The sequence below is a fragment of the Rhinoderma darwinii genome, chromosome 2 (genome assembly GCF_050947455.1).
Source record: "Rhinoderma darwinii isolate aRhiDar2 chromosome 2, aRhiDar2.hap1, whole genome shotgun sequence".
Lineage (NCBI taxonomy): Eukaryota > Metazoa > Chordata > Amphibia > Anura > Rhinodermatidae > Rhinoderma > Rhinoderma darwinii.
The window spans coordinates 445,697,346-445,724,078 of NC_134688.1; the positions used below are offsets into that span (position 1 = coordinate 445,697,346).

Below are 26,733 nucleotides of genomic sequence, written 5' to 3' on the forward strand. Positions count from 1 at the left end.
GAAAAAAAACTAAATATTATTTTGCAATACTCTGTCGCGAGATGTCTGTGTTATATGTGTCTCTATGTGGCCACCCAGTGGTTGTGATGTGAGTTACAGTCTGGCAAGGGTTTTACAAGCATGTCGCGACATTGTATTGTATTTGTTTTATTGGAGTCCTGAACCAAATTCAAGCAAAGTAAAGGGTGGACCCATCTGTATAATGTTCTGTGACTCTTCATCCTTCTACTACTTTAAAGGGGTGATCTGGTGTAGGAAAGCCATATTCAAACACCATATAAGGAAGGCCGGGTTCCCACGAGTCGGATACGCTGCGTATAAATCACGCAGCGTATCCGACCTGGAATCCGCAGGACATTCCGTTCGAAAAATCGCACCACATTTTGGTGAGGTTTTTCGAACTGATTTTCCGCAGCGGGAAAAAACGCTGGGGAGAAAAAAACCCCATCATACTTACCCCCTCCCTCTTCTCTGCGCGTAGTCCGGCTTCCTGGGATGACGTTGCAGGCCATGTGATGCTGCAGCCTATGATTGGCTGCATCGGTCACGTGGGATGAACCATCATCCCAGGAGGCCGGACTACAGGAAGAAAGAGAGACTTCTGGGTAAGTATGATTTTTTTATGAGTTGCGATTTTTGTGGCGGATTCGCTGACTGCAAAAGTCGCAAAATTTGGCTTTCTGTTGCAGGTTTTGCATCCCCATTGAATTCATTGGGGAAAACCTGCAACAGAAAATCAACGAAAACGCAGAATAAATTGACATGCTGTGGAATGCAATTCTGCACCGCAGGTCAATTTATTTACGTTTACACTGCAGGGTTTTTTCCGCAGCGTAGGCATGAGATTTTCTAAATTTTATCCACTTTGCTGCTACTGTAAATGCTGTGGAATTTCCGCACAGAACTCTGCAGCGTTTACACTACTTGGGAATTCTGTGTTAATAGAGGCGAGTCCCTTTTGCATGACCCACATCTATAAACTAGAGAAGAGATCACCTACAAAGAGCGTCTCTTGCTCTGGAGGACCCAAAACGTCCATGCATTACATGGATAGGCCATCGATTTTATACTATTTAAGGGTATGTTCACACGGCAGCCTCCGTTACGGCTGAAATTACGGAGCTGTTTTCAGGAGAAAACCGCTCCATAATTTCAGACGTAATTGCTCGTCCTCACATTTTGCGAGGCGTCTTTGACGCCCGTAATCTTGAGCTGTTCTTCATTGACTTCAATGAAAAACGGCTCAAATTATGTCCAAAGAAGTGTCCTGCACTTCTTTGGCGAGGCAGTCATTTTACGCGTCGTCGTTTGACAGCTGTCAAACGACGATGCGTAAATGACAGGTCGTCGGCACAGTACGTCGGCAAACCCATTCAGATGAATGGGCAGATGTTTGCCGATGTATTGGAGCCGTATTTTCAGGCGTAAATCGAGGCATAATACGCCTCGTTTACGCCTGAAAATAGTTTGTGTGAACCCAGCCTAATACTTAATTTCTCCTGTAGTGACGCTGCAGGAATATTGAACACTTGGTTCCCCCAGAGATTACAATTTATCGCTGGGGTCCCAACAGCGGGACACCCTGTGATCAGCTTATTGTCATGGGACCTACAAACAAAAATGGATGTCCAAAAAATTGTCCCTTTTCAACCCAAAAATTTATATTAAACTTAGCTATGAATTATGGGAGACAATTTGTGGCTACATATATTAGTTAGGGGGGATTAATCACCAAAGTTCGAATACACAATTGATAATTATAATATAATCTACTAAACCCAAAAAAAAAATCTTAATATTGTCCTCTAGTTACTTGTAATCATATAGTAGTCTCCTAGACAGAAAGTCGTGTGGTTGCTAGGCAACCTGATTATCAACAGCCTTGGAAAAATACAACGGGAGATAGTAATAAAAGATATAAAAAATCTGCAAGCTTTATGTGATACTGATGAAACTATGAAGTCTATAAAAAATAATATATGCAGTATATTACGGACAACCTACTGTCTAAGATCCTTGACCTCGGCTCCTGTTTGTCTGCTGATCTGTTGCTGAATCCTTGCAGATATTGAAGCTGTACGCCTGGGAACCTTCTTATCAAAGGAAAGTAGTTGATATTCGGGAAAGAGAAATGGAAGTGCTAAAATCTTCGGGTTACTTGACCACATTCTCAATGCTGACACTAACCTGTATTCCTTTCCTGGTAAGATGACTTACTGCTGTTCACTGAAAAAGCGGCATCAGAATTTTTTGCTAAAATTTTTTTTTGTTTTTTTTGTCAAATTGTTTGCCCACAAGTGACCTATTCAATTCAATATTATTATACAACATAAATTGCATTGGATAAATGATATTAGACCCACTAATGTATACAGTAGAATTCCTTTGGGATCGATGGTGCCTGATTGACCGATTATCAAATATTCGGGATTATCAGATGGTCACAGAAAAGTATATGCAACTCACTTGTAAGGACAGAAAACCTTCAGGACGTTAACCTAAAATAAAAGATTAAAGGGGTTATGCGAGGACCAAAAATTATTAGCAGTGCGCACACTGCAGTATCAATCGCTAATATACATTTCGGTCCCCCGTTGCGCAAACTCAGAGATTTTTATAGCGCTGGCGAGGGACCGGAAGTCTAGTTGCACAGTCTTTTTTCATGATGATACGACTCTTTGTCATGTGACTGACCCGCTGTACTCTACACTACTGCTTGTACATGGAGTAAAGCGGGGCCGGTCTCATGACGAAGAGTCGTATCGTCATCAAAGGCCGCTGTGCAACTAGACCGGAATGTATATTCGCGAGTGTACTCACATACTGCAGTGAGCACACTGCTAATAATTTCTGGTCCCTGCATAACCCCTTTAACACAAAATCTGCTACTATAACTTTATTTTTCAATCCGATGACGATCCTTATTACTTCTCTCTGCTCAATCTCCTCCTTCTCGTCTTGAGAAAAGTCACATTATATTGCACTTCTGTGCTAAAAAGTAGTGCCGGATGATCAGATTTTCTGAATGATCAAATGGCAGATTAAAATAATTTGACTGTACATAAAAAAACAAATACTGCAATTACTTAAGAAGCGTTCCACATATGTCTTTACTTCTGTATATAAAGTCAAATGTGATTGTGCTACTCCTTCATCGTACTCCGCAATAAAGCTCATCACTCCCGGATTTTCAGAAATTTAGGATAACTATAAAAAAAGCGTCATCAATTTTTTTTTATTTTTTTTTTAATTAACCTGAATAGGTCCGAAATTCTGTGCTAATTAATTTCTTAATATTTCTTTATAGTGTCTGGAGCACCATTTTTCTGATACAGAACTCCAAATCCCCTGCAAATACACAGTTAAATGATACAATTCTGGCTTTCTGCAGCTCCCACTAGAGGGAGTTAAGGAGCTTGCTGCATACTGTTTATACATTGAAATCTACAATAAAATAGTAAGCTCCTCTACTCCCCCTAGTGGCAGTAGTCAGGAGCTCTGTATCAGAATTATTTTAGCTCTGATCACCAGATTTACATATGGTTTGGAGGCCGGTTTGAGTGAGGTGCAGTATAATTGACATTAAAGGCCATTTTATGCCACAGTCCTGTGTTGGGAGGTCACTTCACTCAGCCATCAGCCATCTATGTAAAGTTCAGTGCTGCGTTTCTCATTCATTTCTTATTAATTATTTATACAACACAAAAAAGCCCTTAAATGTTTACATATTCGTTTATAAGTATAATTATTGTATAGGATGTGTAATGTCCAAAACCTCCATTTTTTTTTTTAAGGTTTCCATTGCTACATTTGGAGTATATTTCTTAATTGATGAAGCAAATATCCTGACGGCATCCAAGGTTTTTACTACAATCTCGTTGTTTAATATCCTGCGTCTTCCATTGTTTGATTTGCCCACAGTGATCTCATCTGTAGTTCAGGTAATAAGATTTAGACTTCTAGAAAAGTCTTTTTCACCTTAAATAGTTTGAGGTGGGTGAATCAGGTAGGAATTAACCCAAAGTTGCCTGCTTCCTTTTCTAGACTAGAGTTTCTCTAAATCGGCTTCAAAATTTTCTTTGCGGTGAAGAACTTGCCCCTGAAAATATTGAGACCAACTATAAAGGAAGTAAGTAGACATTTTTATAAAATAGGTTTGTTATTTAGTGGTGATTTTACTTACATATTTTTATTTAATATATTATATCATGACTACAGATCATGCAGTTGGATTCCTTAATGCATCTTTCCAGTGGGAAACAAATGGACCCTCTATTTTAAAAGAGTAAGAGAATTTTTTTTTTACTGTCCACCATTAAATATTATATTGTTTTTATTATTCTACGTAGGTCCAATTTCTGCGCTGGTTAATCTCTTATAGTGGTTGTTAGGGTTTTTTTTTCTGACACAGAGTTCCAAATTCCATGCATAGACGTAGAGTTAAATAATAAAATTATATTTGCCTTCAGTCACCACTAGAGGGAGCTTGGGTGCTTACTGCAGACTATGCTGAATTCAATGTATAAACAGTATACAGTAAGCACCTAAGCTCCCTCTAGTGGTGGCTGCAGGCACCTAGAATTGTATCATTTAACTCTATGTATACACAGAGAATTTTGTGCTTGTATCAGAAAAAAAACAAAAAACCGACTGCTGTAATGATATATTAAGAAATTAATTATTTAAAAGGTGAACATTGACCACAAAGGAAAATTACACTTTTATTAGTACAACATTGCACTGTTCAAATCTACCTAAATTCTAGCTTAACTTTGTAAATACTTGCTTACTTTGTACTTGTCTTGAGTTACATAATGTTTTCTTTTTCATTTATGTCTAAATCTAAATTCTGAATTCTCTTGGTTCCTTATTGCCAGAAAGCAGTGCATTTTGGGAGCACAGATGATAGTTAAACCGTTTAGAGATCAGCTGATAACAGTGGGGTGATGATAATCCGCTATCTGTTTCCCTTGAGCAAATTGTGAAAGTCACTACATCTATATATAGCACACAGCGAACGCCAATGAAACCTAAACCGCTAAATATAAATAAATATGCATTACTGATAAATCTACTTACAATAGGGAGGTTCTTAGTGCACATTTTGATAAAATTGCGTGAGCCCACCTGCCACAACAAGGCGATCTCCATAGCTGGTGACCTACTCTGCACATACACCCAGAACTGGGACTAAGCCCACATATACACGTTTTGTATTATTTTGTTGGAATGTGCTGTTCTAACTTTTAATTCTGGTTCCTACCATCCCCAGATATATGGAGGCTTAGTCCCAGTTCTGGGTGTATGTGCAGAGTAGGTCCCCACCTATGGAGGACACCTTGTCGTGTCAGGTGGGCAAACACTTTTTGATCAAAATGTGCACTAAGATCCTCCCTATTGCGTGTGTGTATGTGTATGTGTGTGTATGTGTATGTGTATATATATATATATATATATATATATATATATACATATATCCTTGGTGTGAGCTCTGCACGTTGCACAGGGAGAGATACCAGTATCAGAAAGGTTTACTGTACAAATAAATGTTCCCCATCGTATTACTTATCTTTTACTTGTTCTGAGATACCTGTATTATAGTCCAGAGCTGCACTCACAATTCTGCTGGTTGTTATTATCAAACACAGCCCTAACCGCTTAGCTGAGCCCCTGTAATACAGGGGGACAGTTTATTCTCCATCAGATTACTGTATAGCATTTGGAGTAGAGACAACCAAATAATTAGAACAAGCTCTCGGTAGATGTTGAACTAACAAGGAATGCTGTGAGAATTTAGCTCTGAAGCTGCAAAATTGTGAATGCAGCTTTGGATTATAATAACTCAGGATCAGCACAAGATAAGTAATGTAATACATTTACAAAGCCACTTAATGTTTTAAGTAGCTTCACTCTATATGTAAACAATACAATTGTGTTTAAAGGGGGGCATAGCCCTTAACCCCTTCCCGACATACGCCGTATATATACGGCGCTGTCGGGAGGTGGTTCCCGCAAAGCGCCGTATATATACGGCGCAGTGATGGTGCGGGCTCAGAAGCAGAGCCGGCACTATCACTGCGGGGGGACAGCTGTATTATACAGCTGGTACCCTCCTGTAACTGCCAGGACCGGAGCTACTCTCCGATGCGGCAGATTAACCCCTCAGATGCTGCGCTCAATTTACTCCAAAATAGTACTAATAAAAAACGCCAATCCGTGCCGCAAAAAATAATCCCTGACACCGCTTTGTGCACGCAAAAATAATAAAGTTATGGGTCTTACAATATGTCGACAGAGAAAACAAATGATTTTATAAAAAAAGTGATTTTATTGTGCAAAAGCCGCAATACATAAAAAAAACTATATAAATTTGGTATCGCCGTAATCGTATCGACCCGCAGAATAAAGCTAACATGTAATCTAGGGCGCACTGTGGATGCAGAGAAAAAAAAACAATAAAAAACGATTCCATAATTGCTTGTTTTTGGTAATTTCCTTTACCAAAAAATGAAATAAAAAGTGATAAAAAAGTCGTATGTGTTCTAAAATGGTACCAATAAAATCTACAGCCCGTCTCGCAAAAAACAAGCCCGCACACCGCTCAATCAACTGAAAAATAAAAAAGTTACGGCACTAGTAATGCGGTGATGAAAAAACATCTCAATGCGCAGGCCGGAGGGGAACATTCCTGCAGTTTCAGGGCCCTAGTATTTAGGAACTAGAAAAGGAAGGCACATAGCACATCCGCTGGAAGCGAGGGCGCCCGTATTATATCAGCGCAAAACTTTCCCAGTAATATTTCCCAAACTACGAAGGAGAAAAAGTCCCCAAAAGGTGCAGAGCGTTACAGAAGGGGGATAAGAAAGAAAACCGTTTATCAGTGTGACACCGGCCTGCGCATAACGGATCGCTTCACAGCGTAACACACATCTATGGATAATTGTATTATTTACCCCATGATTATACCCTCCTATTATACCCTGATGTACTCCTCACAGATTACATATACCCTGATGTACTCCGCACAGATTACATATATCCTGATGTACTCCTCACATGTTACATATACCCTGATGTTCTCCGCACAGATTACATATACCCTTATGTACTCCGCACAGATTACATATGCCACCACATTATAAGCTGAAATACCAGCAAAACCCCAAACAGAACTATTACCAAGCAAAATCCATGCTCAAAATGGCGGTCTTTCCCTTCTTAGCCCTACAGCGTGCCCAAACAGCAATTTATGGCCACAAGTAAGGCATTACCATGCCCGGGAGAACCCGCTTAACAATTTATGGGGTAAGATTCTCTAGGGGCACAACATCTTGTGCGGTGAATGGGCAGATCAGTGGAGAAATTGCAATTTTCACTTTGCACAATCCACTGCGTATTCATTTCTGAAAAACACCTGTGGAGTCTAAATTGTCACTACACCCCTTGATAAATGCCTTTAGGGGTGTAGTTTCTAAAACGGGGTCACTTTTGTTTGGTACATCAGGGGTTTTGCAAATGCAACAAGGCGTCCGCAAACCATTCCAGCAAAATCTACGCTCCAAAAGATAAATACCGCTCCTTTTCTTCTGAATGCTCCCATATATGTAAACAGCCGATTATAACCACATATGGGGTGTTACCGTACTCGGGAGAAATTACTTTACAAATGTTGGGGTGCTTTTTCTTCTCTATTCCTTGTAAAAATGAAAAATGTGTATCTAAAACTACATCTTGTTGGAAAAAAAAAATATTTTTCATTTTCATGGCTTAATTCTAATTAATTCAGCAAAAAACCTTTGGGATCAAAATTTTCACTATACCCCTAGATGATTCCTCAGGGGGTGCAGTTTCCCAAATGGTGTCACTTTTGGGGTGTTTCCACTGTACTAGTACTACAGGGGCTCAGCAAATATGACATGACACCCAGAAACCATTCCAAAATCCAAATGGTGCTCCTTCCATTCTGAGCCCTACCGTGTGTCCAAACAGATGTTTGTGACCACATGTGGGGTATTATTTTACTCGGGAGAAGTTGCTTTACAAATGTTGTGGTGCTTTTTCTCCTTCAGTCCTTGTGGAAATGAAAAAAAAATACCTAAACCTACATTTTCTTTGAAAAAATGTAGATTTTCATTTTTACGGCCTAGTTACAATAAGTTCTGTAAAAAACCTGTGGGGTAAAACTGCTCACTCTACCCCTAGATAATTCCCTCATGGGGTGTAGTTTCCAAAATGGGGTCACTTGTTGGGGGTTTCCACTGTTTTGTCCCCTCAGGAGCTTTGCAAATGCGACATGGCCTCCGCAAACCATTCCTGCTAAACTTGAGTTCCAAAAGCCAAATGGCGCTCTTTCCCTTCTCAGCCTCGCCGTGTGTCCAAACAGCCGTTTATTACCACATGTGGGGTATTGTTTTACTCGGGAGAAATTTCTTTACAAATGTTGTGGTGCTTTTTCTCCTTTAGTCCTTCTGGAAATGAAAAAAAATTAGCTAAACCTACATTTTATTTGAAAAAATGTAGATTTTCATTTTCACAGCCTACTTGCAAAAATTTCTGCAAAAAACCTGTGGGGTCAAAATGCTCACTATACCCTAGATAATTTCCTTAAAGGGTATAGTTTCCAAAATGGGGTCACTTGTTGGGTGTTTCCACTGTTTTGTCACCTCAGGGGCTTTGCAAATGCGACATGGCCTCCGCAAACCATTCCTGCTAAATTTGAGCTCCAAGAGCCAAATGGCGCTCTTTCCCTTCTAAGCCCTGCCGTGTGTCCAAACAACTGTTTATTACCACATGTGGGGTATTGTTTTACTCGGGAGAAATTGCTCTACAAATGTTGTGGTGCTTTTTCTACTTTACTTCTCTTGGAAATGAAAAAAAATTAGCTAAACCTACATTTTATTTGAAAAAATGTAGATTATCATTTTCATGACCTAGTTCCAAAAATTTTTGCAAAAAAACTGGCCGGTCAAAATGCTTGCTACACCCCTAGATAAATTCCTCGAGGGGTATAGTTTCCAAAATGGGGTCACTTGTGGGGGGTTTCCACTGTTTTGTCACCTCAGGGGCTTTGCAAATGTGACATGGCCTCCGCAAACCATTTCTGCTAAATTTGAGCTCCAAGAGCCAAATGGCGCACTTTCCATTCTAAGCCCTGCCGTGTGTCCAAACAACCGTTTATTACCACATGTGGGGTACTGTTTTACTCGGGAGAAATTGCTCTACAAATGCTGTGGTGCTTTTTCTACTTTAGTTCTTTTGGAAATGAAAAAAAATTAGCTAAACCTACATTTTATTTGAAAAAATGTAGATTTTCATTTTCATGGCCTAGTTCCAAAAATTTTTGCAAAAAAACTGGCCGGTCAAAATGCTTGCTACACCCCTAGATAAATTCTTCGAGGGGTGTAGTTTCCCAAATGGGGTCACTTTTGGGGGGTTTCCACTGTTTTAGTTCCACTAGACCTGTTCAAAGCCGACATGGTGCCTAAAATATATTCTAATAAAAAGGAGGCCCAAAATCCACCAGGTGCTCCTTTGCTTCTGAGGCCGGTGCTTCAGTCCAGTAGCACACTAGAGCCACATGTGGGATATTTCCTAAAACTGCAGAACCTGGGCAATAAATATTGAGTTGCATTTCTTGGGTAAAACCTTCTGTGGTACAAAAAAAATGGATTCAAAATGAATTTCTGGAAAAAAATAATGAACTTTGTAAATTTCACCTCTACTTTGCCTTAATTCCTGCGCAATGTCTAAAGGGTTAAGAAACTTTCTAAATGCTGTTTTGAATACTTTGAGGGGTGAAGTTTTTAAAATGGGGTGACTTATTGGGGGTTTCTAATATCTAAGGACCTCAAAGCCACTTCACAACTGAACTGGCCCCTGTAAAAATAGCATTTTGAAATTTTCTTGAAAATGTGAGAAATTGCTGCTAAAGTTCTAAGCCTTGTAACGTCCTAGAAAAATAAAATGATGATCAAAAAACAATGCCAATCTAAAGTAGACATATGGGGGATGTTAGTTAGCAACATTTTTGTGTGGTATAACTGCCTGTCTTACAAGCAGATGCATTTAAATTGAGAAAAATGTTAATTTTTGCAATTTTTCGCTAAATTTTGGTGTTTTTCACAATAAATACTGAATGTATCGGGCAAATTTTGCCAGTAACATAAAGTCCAATGTGTCACGAGAAAACAATCTCAGAATCGCTTGGATAGGTAAAAGCATTCCGGAGTTATTACCACATAAATTGAAACATGTCAGATTTGAAAAATGAGGCTCTGTCAGGAAGGTCAAAAGTGGCCAAAGAGGGAAGGGGTTAAGAAGAGCTTTGCTTTGGTGAGCAAAATGCCCATAGATGATGCAATCACGTGGTGAACGAATGCCCTTGATATTTGATAAATGACACCTCACCACAGTTGTATTGTATTAATACAGTTGCAGTGTTTGTGTTCCTGAACAGATCTCATACAGAATGTGGATTTATATGTTTCTAAGAAGAATTAAAGGGGTATTAACAGTTTCAGTAAGTAAAAGGTTGTGAAATGAAAAGTTGTACAACTTTCGAATACTTTTTGTATTCATTTCTCACAGTTTTCAAGATCTCTTCTTGCAGTCATTCACTAGAAACCTTTATTGATTCCTTCCAGGGGCTAAAAATGAGTCCTTGTAACGTGATGTACACATGTGCAATATTCGTTAAATGATCTGGCCACGGAAACTGTACGATAAGGCCCCTGCACACGACCGTGCCCGTAATCACTGACAGCCACCCGCATTTGCAGGCTGTGCTCCCATATAAAGTATGGGAGCCCCGTCTGTAAAAAACAAAAAATTTCCTATTTATTGCAGAGCGTTTCTACGGCACGGACGCCTTCCCTTAAATATATGGGAAGGTGTCCATGGGCAATAGAAGTGAGTGGGTGCGGAATTATGGACCGTAATTACGGATGAATTCTACGGTCGTGTGCATGGGGCCTAACTGTAACGAGCCATACATCTGTGTGTCCATCACATGACCCGTACAGAATTTTTATCGACTGGAAGTTTCCTATGAAGGTTCCTATTGATTAACTACAAGCAGAGTTCTTAAAAAAAAAAAAAAAAAAAACCCTATGAGAAATTGATGAAGAAAGTATATTGGAAACTACCATAACTTTTAGTTATACAGTAAATAACCTTTATCTGCTGAAACTGTAATATCACTTTTAAAAAAATCACAAAGTGGAATCAACTTTGTCTGACTTTTTTTTTTTAGTCTTCATATTAAGATTCCTGAGGGCTCCTTGGTTGCTGTTGTTGGGCAAGTTGGATCTGGAAAATCTTCCTTACTATCTGCAATACTTGGGGAGATGAATAAATTGCTAGGAACCGTACAGAGAAAAGTAAGACTTCAAATATGTCTCAAATATGTTTGCTGTATATTGTAAATGAGACAAGTTCCTATATAACCGGAATACAAAACACCCTGCTTTTTATATTACATACAATGTATCAATGTCATGGAAAAGAAATGTCATTTGACTAATGTTATACAGTGAAAATCCTTCAATCTGGCATCTGATAATGCAGAATACTCTGATAATCGGACAATTGTTCTCTGCACAGAAATTTGCTCCACCAATTAAGAAAAAGTAATAGTAGCAGATTTGGTAAGGGGCTGTCTTGCCGCAGGTACGCTACCGTGAGGTTTTTTTTTTTTTTTAAATACGCCATTCGTTTCAAAAGACTATGGGGGGAAAAAACAATACCTAGAAAATGCTTTGTTTTGAAAGAAAAATCCCATGGACCCAAAAAACATCAAAAATGAAGAAAAACGCTATAAACAAAAAAAAAGCTTTGATTTTGTAGTGCATTTTTACTATTGGCTTTCAGCAAATGTTTAAAAAAATACCTGCAGCAAAAACTTGTAATTTTTCCTAAGAAAAGGCTATGTGTGAGTGAACTCCCCCTTATAGATAAATATTACGTACTTTTCTAGGTAATCCAGAATATCTAATAATTCAGCAGTTATCACATCACACTGATGCCTGATTAAGGCCTCATGCACACGACCTCATTGGTTTTGTGGTCTGCAAAACCTTTGTTCTGCATCCGTGTGTCATCAGGATTCACAACCGCTTCACTAGTGGTGCAAACCCGCAAATCCGGACTGTAAAATTTGCTGCTTTTATAAAGTGTATCTAGAAGTTGTTTCAAAATATTTGCAGCTATGTTACTGATGTCAAGATAAAATAGAGTAAAGAACAAAACAAATCACCCTAGTAACAATAATGTGCTAATCCAAATGATCAAAATTCTCTTCCCCTCACAATCAGGGCTCTGTGGCTTACGTGTCGCAGCAAGCGTGGATTCAGAATGCATTATTCCAGGAGAACATTCTCTTTGGTCAGCCCCTGAATAAGCCGTTTTATGAGAGAGTTGTAGAAGCGTGTGCCCTGCTGCCGGACCTGGAGCTCTTACCACACAGAGACCAAACAGAGATTGGCGAGAGGGTGAGAGACACATACAACTATACAAAAACATCTGTTAATGTGCCTTTCCCATGTCATAAAGTGATGGCATATCGCTAACGTATGCTATCACTTTCTGATCGGTGGGGGTCCAACTGCCGATCCTGCGAGTGAAGGAGCCCCAGCAGCGGTTTAAAGGATGCCTCCCATGCTACATCTTAATTTCCAGGCAGCCAAACATGAGCCTAGTAACTCTCTAGTCAATGGGGGCAGATGTCTGACACAACACACGGTGACCAGACACCCGTGGTCTGGTATTTCTTGAGAAAGCAATAGGAGCCAATAATGTCTTCACTGAAGGCTGTTTCATATACAAAGCACTTGGGGGAGATTTACTAATACAAGCGCTGCACCAGTATCTCTCACTTATGCAGTGTGCGCCGGCTTCATTAACAGGCTGCACTCCCAGCTAATAATTTTGGTCAAGTCTAAAAACAACACCTGGCCAAAATCTTCATAAATTACTTGCGCTCGGTGCAACATTGAAGCCCCGCCCCGCGCTGGGACTTTAATAATATGGCGTAAGCACACTGATAAATCTGCCGCATAATCGTGTTCTTGACTGCTGATTTTAAAGCAGTTTTTGGATTATTTGTAAATGGCTTTCTCGGGTCTGAGGGGGCAGTACTTGTCACAGGAATCAAAGAACACCAAAGAGAGAGTCCCTGTGTCATGCACCGACCCGCTTAGTTTCTGCTCTAGGTATAACTCCGTTTTACCTGGAGTGTTCCTTTTAAAGGCTATGGACACCTTTGACATGAAAAACATGATTTTAACATAAGTTAGACTAAGTTGTACTGAGATTCAGGCTGCAATCTTCATTCCTTCAATCATTTTCAGACCCCTTGATAATTCAGTTTGCATCCTGCTCCTAGTTTACTTTTCTCCTGTGGGTCTCCCGTGTCCCTTCTAGTAATACATGCTGAATGTGAGTTCTGTGTGTCCAAGATGCTGCTGCCTTCCCTAGCTCTCATGTTTTAGCATTTTATCTCATTGTACTAATATACACTGATGCGGAGGAGTGTGTGCTCCCCCCCCCCCATCCTGCATACTCTGCCATGGATTATCTCCTCTCTTTTGACAGATACACCGCCTGTGTGATCACTCACTCCCCCTGAAAACTTCCGTGTGTGTGTGTTTTCTTCCCTATCTACAGATGTAGCAATCACCGACATTACAAATGGCTGATACTTTCTAATGCACTTACTTATAGAACGACACACTACATAAAAAGAGTAGCGCGCCATTTGTAATGTTGGCGCTTGCTACATCTGTCCACTTTGATACTAACAGCATGTTTGATCTGCCCTCCATGATGACTTTAGCTGCTATCTCTAACACATTGAGAAGGGAGAGAGCAGAGAGACAAATTTAGACGCAATGTGCTCTCAGATCTATGTCAGAAACAGCTGGTCAACCAGCTAGGTGAAGTAGTTACACAGACTCTACCACAGAAAAATGGTAGGAAATGAAGACTATTTAGAAAGTTGCTTAATTTTGCATTTAGGAAGCAAATGTATAATAAAAAAAAAAAATCAGTGCAAATGTCTTCACAGCTTTTAAAGGGGTTTTCTGGTAATGGGGCGTTTTTTTTTTGTTTTTTTTTACTGATGACCTATCCACAGTATATCAGTATATAATCAGTGGGGGTCCGACACCCGGACCCCGCACGATGAGCTATTCTGGCAGCCTCTGTCACCGGGAGTTATGCAGTGTTGTTTTGCAATCTTCTTGTATACAGGGAGTGAACCTCAGTGGAGGTCAGAAGCAGCGGGTTAGCCTGGCACGAGCTGTATATAATAATGCAGACATCTACCTGCTGGATGACCCTTTGTCTGCCGTGGATGTACATGTCGGGAAGCATTTATATGATAAAGTCATTGGACATAATGGACTATTAAAAAACAAGGTATGATTTTTTTTTAAGTGATGGTTTTGTGAGCTACGAATACACCCATTGCATACCGCATAATGCAAACTATACAGTTTATTCTATGGCAGCCGATACAGCAACAAAGATCAGTGTCGTCTTTTTACACAATACTGAGTGTTTCTATATCAATTTCTCTTGCATTTAATATGATGGAATTACGGAATTGTATTTTATCTTTAGGGTGATTTTGTAATTTTGCATTATTGTTCCCCAAGGTCACTTTTTAACCTGTAGTTGGCGCTGTGACTCAGTAGAAGGCTACATTTATTAATATCTTTTCAAAGACAGCACATCAGAACATAAACAAGTTATATAAAGCTATATTTATGTAGATACAGGCCACCTGTGAGAAGACCTTTTGTGCCTGTATCCCCATGACAACACTTCCGGTAGTTATGCACAGGGCATTATATGCATCCAAATCTCCATAGCCATCAATTTCCATATGCTTACTGCTGTTATTAAAATCATTTATTATATGGACATTAATGGACGGTTGAATTTGCAGAATCTGTAGAACAACCCTGAATGAACAAAGCACAGGGGAGGAAGTTTTGTCATGGGGACAGGAGCATCGAGCGATTTGTAACCTCGACTTTTGGGAGGTCCCCTTTTAAAGGGAATGTGTCGGTAGAAATTTTTTTTTTTTTTTAGCTAAACAATTACTTTTTGAGTGATTACACATTGTTTTAATTTTTTCACAAGTCAAGAAATATTATAAATTAGATTCTAATTTATAAAATTTCCATGTGCTGGGCACTAGAGGGAGCAGTTCCCAAAATTGCAGCATGGTCAATGTGGTAAAGCAACCTCATTGCTTTACGCTGCAAATTTGGGGTAGACACACTCGCTCTAGTGTCCTCACACAATCCCCCCTCCCTTCTTCTGGCTAGTGCCAGGAGAAGGAAGGGTTTGAATCTTCAAACCTCCTACACTGTGTGCTGCCATTTTCTGAGCGACTGCACAATGTAGGAGGATTAGATACAGGGCTCAGCAGACAGTATAACACGAACATAATACACACATCACATACACGAACATAAATGTGCTTCCGATCAAAGGTAGACACCTACAGCTTCGCTGATAATGAAATATGGTGTAATCTTTTACATATGTCTGGATGTCACAAGACCAATTCTCAGTTTGTATATTTTCATTTATAATACATGTTCATGGTCCCAAATGGAAACCATTACCTTACACTGCCTAGTATTTGGTGGTCAAATATAGATATCCTTGATATCTGTCAGTGAATGGAGAAAATACTTGTTTATATCCTGAGGCTGAAAAACCACACAGGCTTAAGACTTCTCACAGGTGAGGGTTTGCTACAATCATATACAGTCAAAGCAATCCTCTGTGAGCTAAACTGCCTAACTCCAGATGAATGCATTTTACCTACACTGGTACATTGTAGCAAACTATGAGGACAGGGTAGAAAATACAGAGTTTTATGCTGTTGATCTATTTAGTAGAAGTACAGTTTGTTTGGACTGGATACAATAGTAGCAAATGCTCAGCTGAGGACAGGACTGGGTTTGTACAGGTTTTCAGCCACTGGATGTAAGCAAGAATGTTTCCGTTCATTGACAGCAAAGATGTGTGTGTTTATGTATGTATGTATGTATATGTGTATCTCTTATAATGGGGAATTGGTTAATTTAAAGATTATATTGTGTGATTAGGGGTTCATTGATTTTCCCTTTTTGTTTTTTAGACCAGAATCCTGGTGACGCACAGCCTCAATGTCCTGCCTCTGGTGGACCTCATTATTCTTATGGAAGATGGGAGAATAAGTCAGCTGGGAACCTACGAGGAACTGGTATCTAAGCGACAAGACTTTGCTGATCTAATTCTGGCATCTGGGACACAGAAAGAATGTTTTGATCAGATCCCCTGTAAGTTTTATACTGGATTTTGGACATTGTTTTTATAGTTCAAATAAGTCAATTTGCTCTTATATGACAAAAGCTGCGATTAATGTTTCATAAAGGCATCCTGCCCCATATCATTTTATTTTCCTTTGATATTTACATTATGTAATTTTTGAGGAATGACGTGTTTTGTTTTTTTTTAACATTTTGCCTTGTTTCCATGAAGGGATTTAAGGTCTGTCTGCGGAACGCCTCATTCTGCAAACTTCCATTATTCATTTCTTTTTCCTATGATTTTTTTTATTTGAGAGTCTAAACCGTCTTCACACTAAAACTGGCCACAGACATTAGATAAATGTTTTCCATATGTATTCGGTGCTGTCCACATCTGCGTTCTGCACTGGCGTATCCGTCAGAAGACGGAAACCACTGGCGCCCAGTGGACCTTATAGTGGGGTCTGTCGGGTTCCATCGTAGTGTGCGACATTTCACTGTAAAAATAGCTCTGCATGCAGTCAGTATATAAGAGTGAATATATAAAAGAAGCGGGCACAATACCAGAGGAGGCTCACAAGATAAAATGGCACTGTGTGCAGAATATAGTTATCCCTATTGTGTGTGTCAGGAGAGACCAAATAATAGTAAAGCTTAATCTAGATCTGCCTGCATAATAACCGTAGGGCTACATGATGTAATGACATGCCATTGCAAGAAAAGAATAGCCTTACAAGGCTGCAGCTTATATTTGGCGGATCTGTCCCTGTAACAGCCCTTCATAGACTGTAAGCCCAAGAGAAAACCTGGATGCCGGTCCCCGGCTAGCGCAATCGGTACTTGGGTGAAGTCTTGAAGACAGTGAAACAGAGTAGCACAGCATAGCGAGACCTCTCTGGGATAGTGAAGAAGAGAATTACAATGTAGCGGCAACAAACTTCAGCAGCACAATGCAAGCTTGTCAGAATGAGTTGTGCGCAGCACAGGAGAAGTTTCACAGTCCCCAGGTTAGTCCACAGTAGACGATCAGACTGCAGATGGCGAGTGTGAATAGTTTCATGGTAAAGACAGATCCGGGTCGGTAACAGTCGGGCAACATCAGGTCCACTAAACAGAATCAGGAGGCAAAGTTGACAGTTGACATTCACTAATTTGAGGGCATCTATTGCAGACATTGTTAAGTAGACAACTGTGCATGTGTGGCTTTTGTGGGGCAACTGTGGATGATACTGTTATGGAGGCATTTATGGCTTGAACATCAAGTTCAACCAAGGCATGGAAGAAATGATAGAACTTTGTTTTACCCCTATTAAACCAGGGGAAGGTAATAAAAAATAAATATAAAAATTACCCATAAGGTATTAACCAGTCTACCCTAAAAAGGAAAAAAATCCCTCCTCATCCCGAGTGCCGATCACACTGGATCAACAGTCATACAAGAATTCTACACATTGACATAGGCGCTGATATATTTTTGTTCTAGTAAACCATCTAAGCCATTTTTAAAGCCATCTCCTGTCCCTGCTGTGACGGCTCCTGCGGTGACTATTCAATAGATTCACAGTTCTCACTGTAAAGAAGGCTTGTCACCTCTGGAGATTGAACCTTTTTTTCTCCAGACGGAGGGAATGCCCCCTTGTTTATTGAGGGGGTTTTACATGAAACAGGTTTTCACTATATTTCTTGTATGGGCCATTCATATAGTTTCTCCCTTATTAAGATGTTTGTTTGCGTTACATATTATACGTTCCGTTCCACATTCTGCTCTATTTATTTGTTACAATTAGGCTGGGTCCAATTAGGCTGTGCGTTTTTAGCATACGCTTTTTTTATTTTCGTTTCGGTAAACTATGTCTCCCAATAGGACTTCATCAGCCCCCAAAAAAAAAAAACCGCAACAAAAACGCACAGTGTGAACCGAGCCTTAGACACTGCCTTTCAGGGAGTTTCCCTGTGTATGTAAATAAAGTTTCATAATTGTTCATACAGTATTCACAGTAAATCTCTTTTTGCTGTCAGTGAATGGAAAGATTCTTGGTTACAGCACAAACTTGATATTTCTTACAGCTAATGGTTTTCTACAATTTATCCAGACTAGGCTATCCAGTGTGAGCCAAACATATCCGCAGTAAAAGTCTCCCATCTGTTTTGTTTTCTACATTTATCAGTATAGGTAAAATCTATCGGTCTGGGGTCCGGGCTGTTTAGCTCACAGAGGATTGTCTACACTGGATAGAATTGCGTCCACCTCTCATTTCTGACGAGAATGTTTTTATTCACTGAGAGTAAACAGAGATCTTGAAAATGGTGTAGATAAAAAAAGGGACATATATTAGAAAGTTTAAAAGCTTTTTGTCGTACAATGATTAAACTTTGGTTACATAAAAGCAGAAAACCCCTGTCTCCTAAAGTGGTTAAGACAATTCAAGGCCTTACATTAAGTTATTTTTATTATTTTGGGAGAAGTTTTCTTGAAGGGCGCTATTCACACTTGCGTCTTGGCTACAGTTTATTTTGTAGCTATGTCAGATACATTACATCAGGGTCCTGGCATTTTTTATGGCAAGAATATCGCTATTGACACTATTCTTGCCGTCAGAAATATCAGAAAGCCTGGCAGAAACCATGTCAACAGGGCCGTAGAGTAATTAGTTTAATATTATGTGTCATTTTTTTTCTGCATGAACAAGAGAATTATAGATCACCTATGCGTACATATAATAGCCCTGATATGTTATTATTGTGTAGCATGTGGTATGTACATTATTATTAAAGTACGTATTGATTTGCAGCCGGCGCAATAAAAGATGCAGGAATTGTAAGAAGTCCAAGGAGACATCCTGAAGATGCCAAGGTTCAAAAAGAACGGTATGGCTGTCTTTCATATTAGAATGCAATATATATATAATGCCTACATACAGTACAACTATAGGGTCCTGCAGAAGGAAGATCAAAACAATAGAAAGCAAATATTGTACATGAGAGGATTATTTAAATATTTGTTACCTCTCATGCAAATTCGTGTGTAAGGAGCCTGTCCGGCAGCGTGCGGAGTCCCTATCACTCCAAGCAGTAAGCACTTCACATGCTGCACCTCCATAATACAACATGCAATGGAACATGCCACAATTGTTTTCTCATGGCGTACATGTCAATCCGCGAGGAAAAAAGCACCAATATGTAATCAGAGGCATATACAGGTACAGTATGGGCCCATAGATTTCCTGTATTATGGATCTGTGTGCATAAGGCCTTATTGTTAGATGGGGCTTAAAGGGGTTTTCCCATCAGAGACATTTATGACATATCCACAGGAGATGTCATAAATGTCAGATAGATGCGGGTCCCACCTCTGGGACCAGCACCGATCTCTAAAACGGGGCCCCCTAAACACCGTTCTAGCTTTTTCTGCTGCCGCTGCCTCCCCAGCCACTTCCTGACTATATGGTCGGGAGTTACGAAAACAGTGTAGCTCGCTGAGCTACGCTGTTTCCGTAACTCCCATAGTAGTGAATGGCAGTTACAGAAGCAGTGTAGTTTGCTGAGCTATGCTGTTTCCGTAACTATCATTCAGTTCTATGGGACTTACAGAAACAGAGTAGCTCAGCAAACTACGCTGTTTCTTAAATCATGGTCGGAATTCACCTGCTTCTGCCGTAACACAAAGCAGTAGAACCGGGTTTAGGGGCCCCGTTCTAGAGATAGATGCGGCTGCCGGAGGTGGGACCCGCATCTATCTGACATTTATGACATATCCTGTAGATATGTCATAAATCTCTTTCGTGGGAAAACCCCTTTAAGTCAGCAGTTATATGCTTAAGATAGCTATAGTTGTTAAAGGGGTATTCCCATCTTACAAAGTAATGGCATATCACTAGGTTACGCCATCACTTTATAATTGTGGGGTCCGAACCTCTGAGACGCCCACCAATCCAGAGAAAAAAGCGGCCACTGCATCTGATTTAGCGCTGCATCCCTTTCACTGTTTTTCCCTGCACAGCAGCGCAGGTAACTGCAGCATGGCTCCATTCAAGTAAACTAAGCCGGCTGCACCACCCTGCAGTCATGTGACTGAATCCGCTGCTGTGCCGGGAAAACTTAGAAGGGGACACAGCGCTAAATCAGCTGCTGCAGGTTGGGCACCTACTCGCAATAAAATGATGGCCTATTCTAGGGAGATGCCATACACTTTATTGAATGGAAATAGCCATTTAAGAATTACTTGCCTGTCACATTTTACCATTCTAAATTTACAATTATAAAAAAAATCTGGCCGCATGAAACAAGTGACTTCATGAAATAGCTAATAAATAATCTTGAATCTTCTATTAAGTGGCAGTGACTATTGTTGTTCCATCTTCTTTTCAGGAAAATGCTTGACATATTAAGCGCTCCGAGGATTAATAAAGAGAAGGTTGCTACAGGAAATGTAAGTGCGGAATATTTGGGTTTATAACCAGATAAAGGAGAAAAGATGCTCGGCCCTCGCCCGTCCAAACAATGAATAGCAGCTCTTTATTCCGCTCAGAGGCCGGTAACAAACAGGACTTGGTTTTATCAACAAACATGTGAATGTGTTTAAAATAAGTAAATTGTTGCATTGTAGTTTGGTTAGTGCTTCCGTATGGCGGGGTATTTTAGCGTCAGCATGCAAGACACCATCAGGCCTTGGGAAAGCGCCTGGAGGACGCAAAACGGCCGTAGGCCGACTGTCATGTGCTAGTCTCCTGTTTGTTACCGGCCTCTGCGTGGAATAAAGAGCTGATATTCATTGTTTGGAAAGGTGAGTGCCGAGCATCTTGTCTCCTTTATCTTGTATGCTTTGGATCCTACTTGACATATGCACAGAGCACCAACGATCAGCAGCGATAGAACCACAGATCCCAGCGGCACATGATTCCATAGTGGAACTGCCACGGTGCGAGGTAGTGCCAACTGTTTGCTCTTTGACGTGTGGATATATTTGGGTTTATCCTTCTATAATTGATGAATGTTAAAAGTGAAAACCCAGTCAAAATGATCTTCTGATATATCATAGGTACAGCTGAGAAGATCACATTGGAGTCTGTGATCTCAGACCATCATCGATTTGCAGAATAAAATGGCCGTATTGAGGTCAAATCCCCTCTGGCACTGCGCAGAGATTTCTGTTGCTAGAAATCTGACATCCTAAGGCCATGTTCACACTGTGTTTGCAGTTTGTGTTTGGTGAAAAACTTGCACATACTCCTAATGTAACTATAGGGCCACACTAACTGATCACATGCCAAAACAGTGTCCTTTTGACATATATTGGGCCGGTATGAGTCTGTATACTTTTTTTAATTTTTAATTCTGTATTGATTAGTGTAGCTGACTATTCAGTACCGAGGAATCGAGTAAAAAAACAAATACTGTGCGGTAAACTTTTTTTTTATTTAAATGGGTGATGTATGTCATTTTATGTATTCCTATACACTGGCATATGTCGCTGCCTTTTGTCGGAGGTATACATCAGGATATACTCCGGAGATTTACCTCCAATGGAAGACCCAAACATGATGTGAACAAAGCTTTAGCAAATAGCAGGGTGCATAGAATATTTTGTCAAATTTCCGCTAAGTAAAATCTTCTTTGGGTGCTCTATAGGGTTGTTCTATTCCGAGATCACAGACTATTGCAATGTGATCTTCTCACCTGTATCTATGATGTATCCTTGGATCATTTTTGACTGGATTTCCCCTATATATAGGCCATTTGTGAGACAGGAGCACTTTAATAAAGGATATCTATAAGCTGGCGTCCAGCTGCCAGGGTGTGAGAAGAACCCATGCCTTTTAACCGCTCTCAAACAATCAGCATTGCTTTGGATGACATTTTATTTATTTCAATCCATTTCTTATGCTGGTCATACACAAAGGAGAAAAGTCGATCGAAATGGCCATTTTCGGACATTTCGGCCGACCATGACTTGTAAAATGAATGCGCACATCCGTTTGAGATGTCCGATGACGTTGCAGCTGACCTATAGGTGTATGGCCAGCGTTACATGTCAGGGATCCCCTGCTGTGAAGACTTGAGGGTTATTTTAAGCGTGTCTTAATTGACCTGCATATCTGAAAAGTTAGAGAATGGAATTACAAGCAGGTGATGTAGGTTTTGCTATCAGCGCTGTCGTTAGTTTAGGCATCCAGTAGTCGGACAGGTAAATCAGGAGGGTACATCAAGTGCAGAAATATTATTATTTTGGCATGTACAACGCATTTCGACACTTAACGAGCCTCTTTTTTTAAGCAAATGTATTGGTGAGGAGTTAAATTAAGATGTTTCTGAAACATTTTATTATATGGGCGACAATCTAAAGAAACTCCATTCATATGTTGTCAAACATAAAAAATTGTTGAAGCGTTCTAACAACAGGTTAAAATAAATATGAGGTTTAACCGCGTTTTGGTGTCTGATGGACCTTTCAAGTCTCTAGATGTCCTTTTTTTAAATGTATATTGTCCACCATTATATTGAGACCATTCTCCTCGTTTCTAGATGAAGATGTCAGTGGTGAAGAAGTACCTGCAGGCTTTTGGGTGGTCTTGGGTCTGCTTTACCATCGTGGCATATGTTGGACAAAATGCAATGGCCATAGGACAAAACGTGTGGCTTAGTAAATGGGCAACTGAGGCCAAAGAAGTGAAAGACCAGACCGAGTGGACAGAGCTCAGGGACAATAGACTCGGAGTCTATGGTGTGTTAGGATTTGTGCAAGGTAATGGAATTATATGTTACATTGTATTATTATAAAGCTTTCACTGTCCTGTATTATTTATAGGATGTGTAAGTTACATGTATCCAGAATGTCCTGGTGACTTTGAATAGCCTTATAATGTTAATGCATACACACATATATATATATATATATATATATATATATATATACACAGATGTAGCAAATTTTAACTGGACACTTAAAGTGTTAAATGGTGTTTAAATACACAGTTGCAGCAAACTTTAAATTTGGCTTCCACAAACCACTTGAACAAAGTGACAGTAAGAACTGTCCATGCGGCCGAGCACAGCCGACAGCAGAAGAATGTGCGTGGTACTTTCCTGGTACTGCTGCCATTTTTTTCCAGCGATCGTCAGGGATAACAGTGGTTGGACTCTCACTGCTCGGACATTGGTGGTATATATAAACGATATGCCACAAATGTCTTTCTTAAAACTTTTTTTTTTTTTGTACAGCTTCCACTAGAATACAGGTCATAGAAAAAAGCACAATGTAGAAGCAACTTGAACACAAAATTACTTTGTGAAATTATGTAAACCTTGTTTTCTGGGCAGAAATTGCTCTACAAAATTTGAGTACATGCCATGGGCCAATAGTCATGAGATGGCATAAGGAAGAAGTAATTGTCTAATATGTCAAGCAAGTGGTGCCAAATTTATATTTCCATGTGCGCCATTCTGACAAATTTGCCTCAAATTGTACCATTTTTAGTGTCTCTTTAGAACATTATATATGGTACATTTTATATATATATATATATATATATATATATATGTCCTTCTCAATGAATTAGAATATCATCAAAAATTAAATTTATTTCAGTAATTCAATTCAAAAAGTGAAACTCATATTATATAGATTCATTACACACATAGTGATCTATTTCCAGCATTTTTTTCTTTTAATGTTGCTGATTATGGGAACAGTTAATGAAAAGCCAAAATTTAGTGTCTCAGAAAATTAGAATATTATATAAGCCCAATTTCAAAAATGATTTTTAATACCGAAATATAGGCCTACTGAAAAGTATGTACAGTATATGCCCTCAATACTTGGTCGGGGCTCCTTTTACATGAATTACTGCATCAATGCGGCGTGGCATGGAGGCGATCAGCCTGTGGCACTGCCGAGGTGTTATCAATGCGGCGTGGCATGGAGGAGATCAGCCTGTGACACTGCTGAGGTGTTATCAATGCGGCGTGGCATGGAGGCGATCGGCCTGTGGCACTGCTGAGGTGTTATCAATGCGGCGTGGCATGGAGGCGATCAGCCTGTGGCACTGCTGAGGTGTTATCAATGCTGCGTGGCATGGAGGTGATCAGCCTGTGGCACTGCTGAGGTGTTATCAATGCGGCGTGGCATGGAGGCGATCAGCCTGTGGCACTGCAGAGGTGTTATCAATGCTGCGTGGCATGGAGGTGATCAGCCTGTGGCACTGCTGAGGTGTTATCAATGCGGCGTGGCATGGAGGCGATCAGCCTGTGGCACTGCTGAGGTGTTATCAATGCGGTGTGGCATGGGGGCGATCAGCCTGTGGCACTGCTGAGGTGTTATGGAAGCCCTGGTTGCTTTGATAGCGGCCTTCAGCTCGCCTGCATTGTTGAGTCTGGTGTCTCATCTTCTTCTTGACAATACCCTATAGATTCACTATGGGGTTTATGTCAGGCTAGTTTGCTGGCCAATCAAGTGCAGTGATACTGTGGTTATTACACAGGGTATTGGTACTTTTGGCAGTGTGGGCAGGTGCCAAGTCCTGCTGGAAAATAAAATCAGCATTTCCATAAAGCTTGTCAGCAGAGGGAAGCATGAAGTGCTGGGAAATGTCCTGGTAGACGCTGCTCTGACTCTGGACTTGATATAAGGCCTCATGCACACGACCGTAAAAACTCCCGTTATTACGGGTCGTAATTACGACCCGTAATAACGGGCTCATAGACTTCTATTGGCGACGTGTGCCTTCCCGTTTTCTCACGGGAAGGTGCCCGTGCCGTTGAAAAAGATAGAACATGTCCTATTTCAGGCCGTAATAACGGCACGGACAGTTCATAGAAGTCTATGGAGCTCTCGTAATGACGGGTGGCTACATGTGTGCACCCGTCATTACGGCAGCGTTGCTAAGCGACGTCAGTAAATAGTCACTGTCCAGGGAGCTGAAAGAGTTACTGATCGGCAGTAACTCTTTCAGCACCCTGGACAGTGACTACCGATCAGTATAAACCTGTAAAAAATAAAAATAAGACATTCATACTTACCGACAACTTCCTGCTTCCTCCAGTCCGGTCTCCCGCCCGTTGCCTTGGTGACGCGTCCCTCTCGACATCCGGCCCGACGTCCTGGATGACGTTTCAGGCCATGTGACCGCTGCAGCCAATCACAGGTCAATCACAGGCTGCAGCGGTCACATGGACTGCCGCGTCATCCAGGGATGTCGGGCTGGATGTGAAGAGAGGGACGCGTCACCAAGACAACGGCCGGTAAGTATGAATTTCTTTAACTTTTATTACAGAAAAGGCTGTCCCTTCTCTCTATCCTGCACTGATAGAGAGAAGGGGCTGCCGATTAGTGCAGTGCTATTTTGCCGCCAAAAACGTGCCCGTAAATACGGGTGGAATACGGGTGACACCGGACCCATATTTACGGGCACGGGTTCGTAAATACTAGTGCAAAACGGGTGGAATACGTGTGACACCGGACCCGTATTTACGCCAGTATTTACGGGTGGGAAAAAATACGGTCGTGTGCATGAGGCCTAACACAGTGGACCAACACCAGAAGATGACATGGCCCCCAAACCATCACGGACTGTGGAAACTTCACACTGGACCGCAAGCAACTTGGATTGATGACTCTCCACTCTTCCTCCAGACTCTGGGACCTTGATTTCCAAATGAAATGTAAAATTTACTTTCATCTAAAAATGGGACTTTGGACCACTGACAACAGACCAATACTTTTTCTCCTTAGCCCACATAAGACGCTTCTGACGTTGTCTCAAGGAATGAGACAGTTGTAGCTCATGTCCTGGACACGTCTGTGCGTGGCGGCTCTTGAAGCACTGACTGCAGCCGCAGTCCACTCCTTGTGAATCTCCCCCAGGATTTTGAATGGCCTTTTCTTGACAATCCTTTCAAGGCTGCGATTATCCCTGTTGCTTGTGCACCTTTTTCTACCACACCTTTTTCTTTCCTCTCAACCTTCCACTAATATGCTTGGATACACCACTCTGTGAACAGCAGCTTCTTTAGCAATGTCCTTTTTGTGGCTCTGAAAGATGCCGTCAGTTGCCCATAGACTCTCATGTTGTCTGGAGGGCGCAAGATTGTATTGAATTGGTATCATAACAATTGTATAACTTAACGCAATGCAAGAAAAAGTAAGGGTGTAGACATCTGTATGTGTAACATGATGTCCCTCTTTACTCAGAGATATTATATTCCTTGTGGGGGTGTCAATCACTGTCTTCTGGACAACTGTCAAGTCAGCAGTCTTCCCCATGATTGTGTAGCCTACTAAACCAGACTGTTGGACCATTTAAAGGGAATGTGTTGCTAGCAAAAAATGCATATTTTTTTTTAGTTAAGCAATTAGTGTGTAGGTGATTAAACATTGTTCTAATTTTTTTTATTTTTTTCACGAGTCAGGAAATATTATAAATTAGATTCT

At 40.5% G+C, this 26,733-nt stretch overlaps 1 protein-coding gene across 1 annotated transcript in view; it reads left to right on the forward strand.

Annotated features, from left to right (window-relative positions):
• Positions 1-26,733, forward strand: part of LOC142743586 (multidrug resistance-associated protein 1-like) — a 73,813-nt gene that overhangs the window by 30,470 nt on the left and 16,610 nt on the right. Inside the window, exons 8-18 of the mRNA XM_075854496.1 lie at positions 2,066-2,203; positions 3,795-3,941; positions 4,045-4,129; positions 4,219-4,285; positions 11,252-11,378; positions 12,312-12,488; positions 14,248-14,415; positions 16,157-16,337; positions 19,100-19,175; positions 20,676-20,736; positions 22,830-23,049. Coding sequence (XP_075710611.1) covers positions 2,066-2,203; positions 3,795-3,941; positions 4,045-4,129; positions 4,219-4,285; positions 11,252-11,378; positions 12,312-12,488; positions 14,248-14,415; positions 16,157-16,337; positions 19,100-19,175; positions 20,676-20,736; positions 22,830-23,049 — 1,447 coding nt within the window. The remainder of the gene's footprint in view (positions 1-2,065; positions 2,204-3,794; positions 3,942-4,044; positions 4,130-4,218; positions 4,286-11,251; positions 11,379-12,311; positions 12,489-14,247; positions 14,416-16,156; positions 16,338-19,099; positions 19,176-20,675; positions 20,737-22,829; positions 23,050-26,733) is intronic.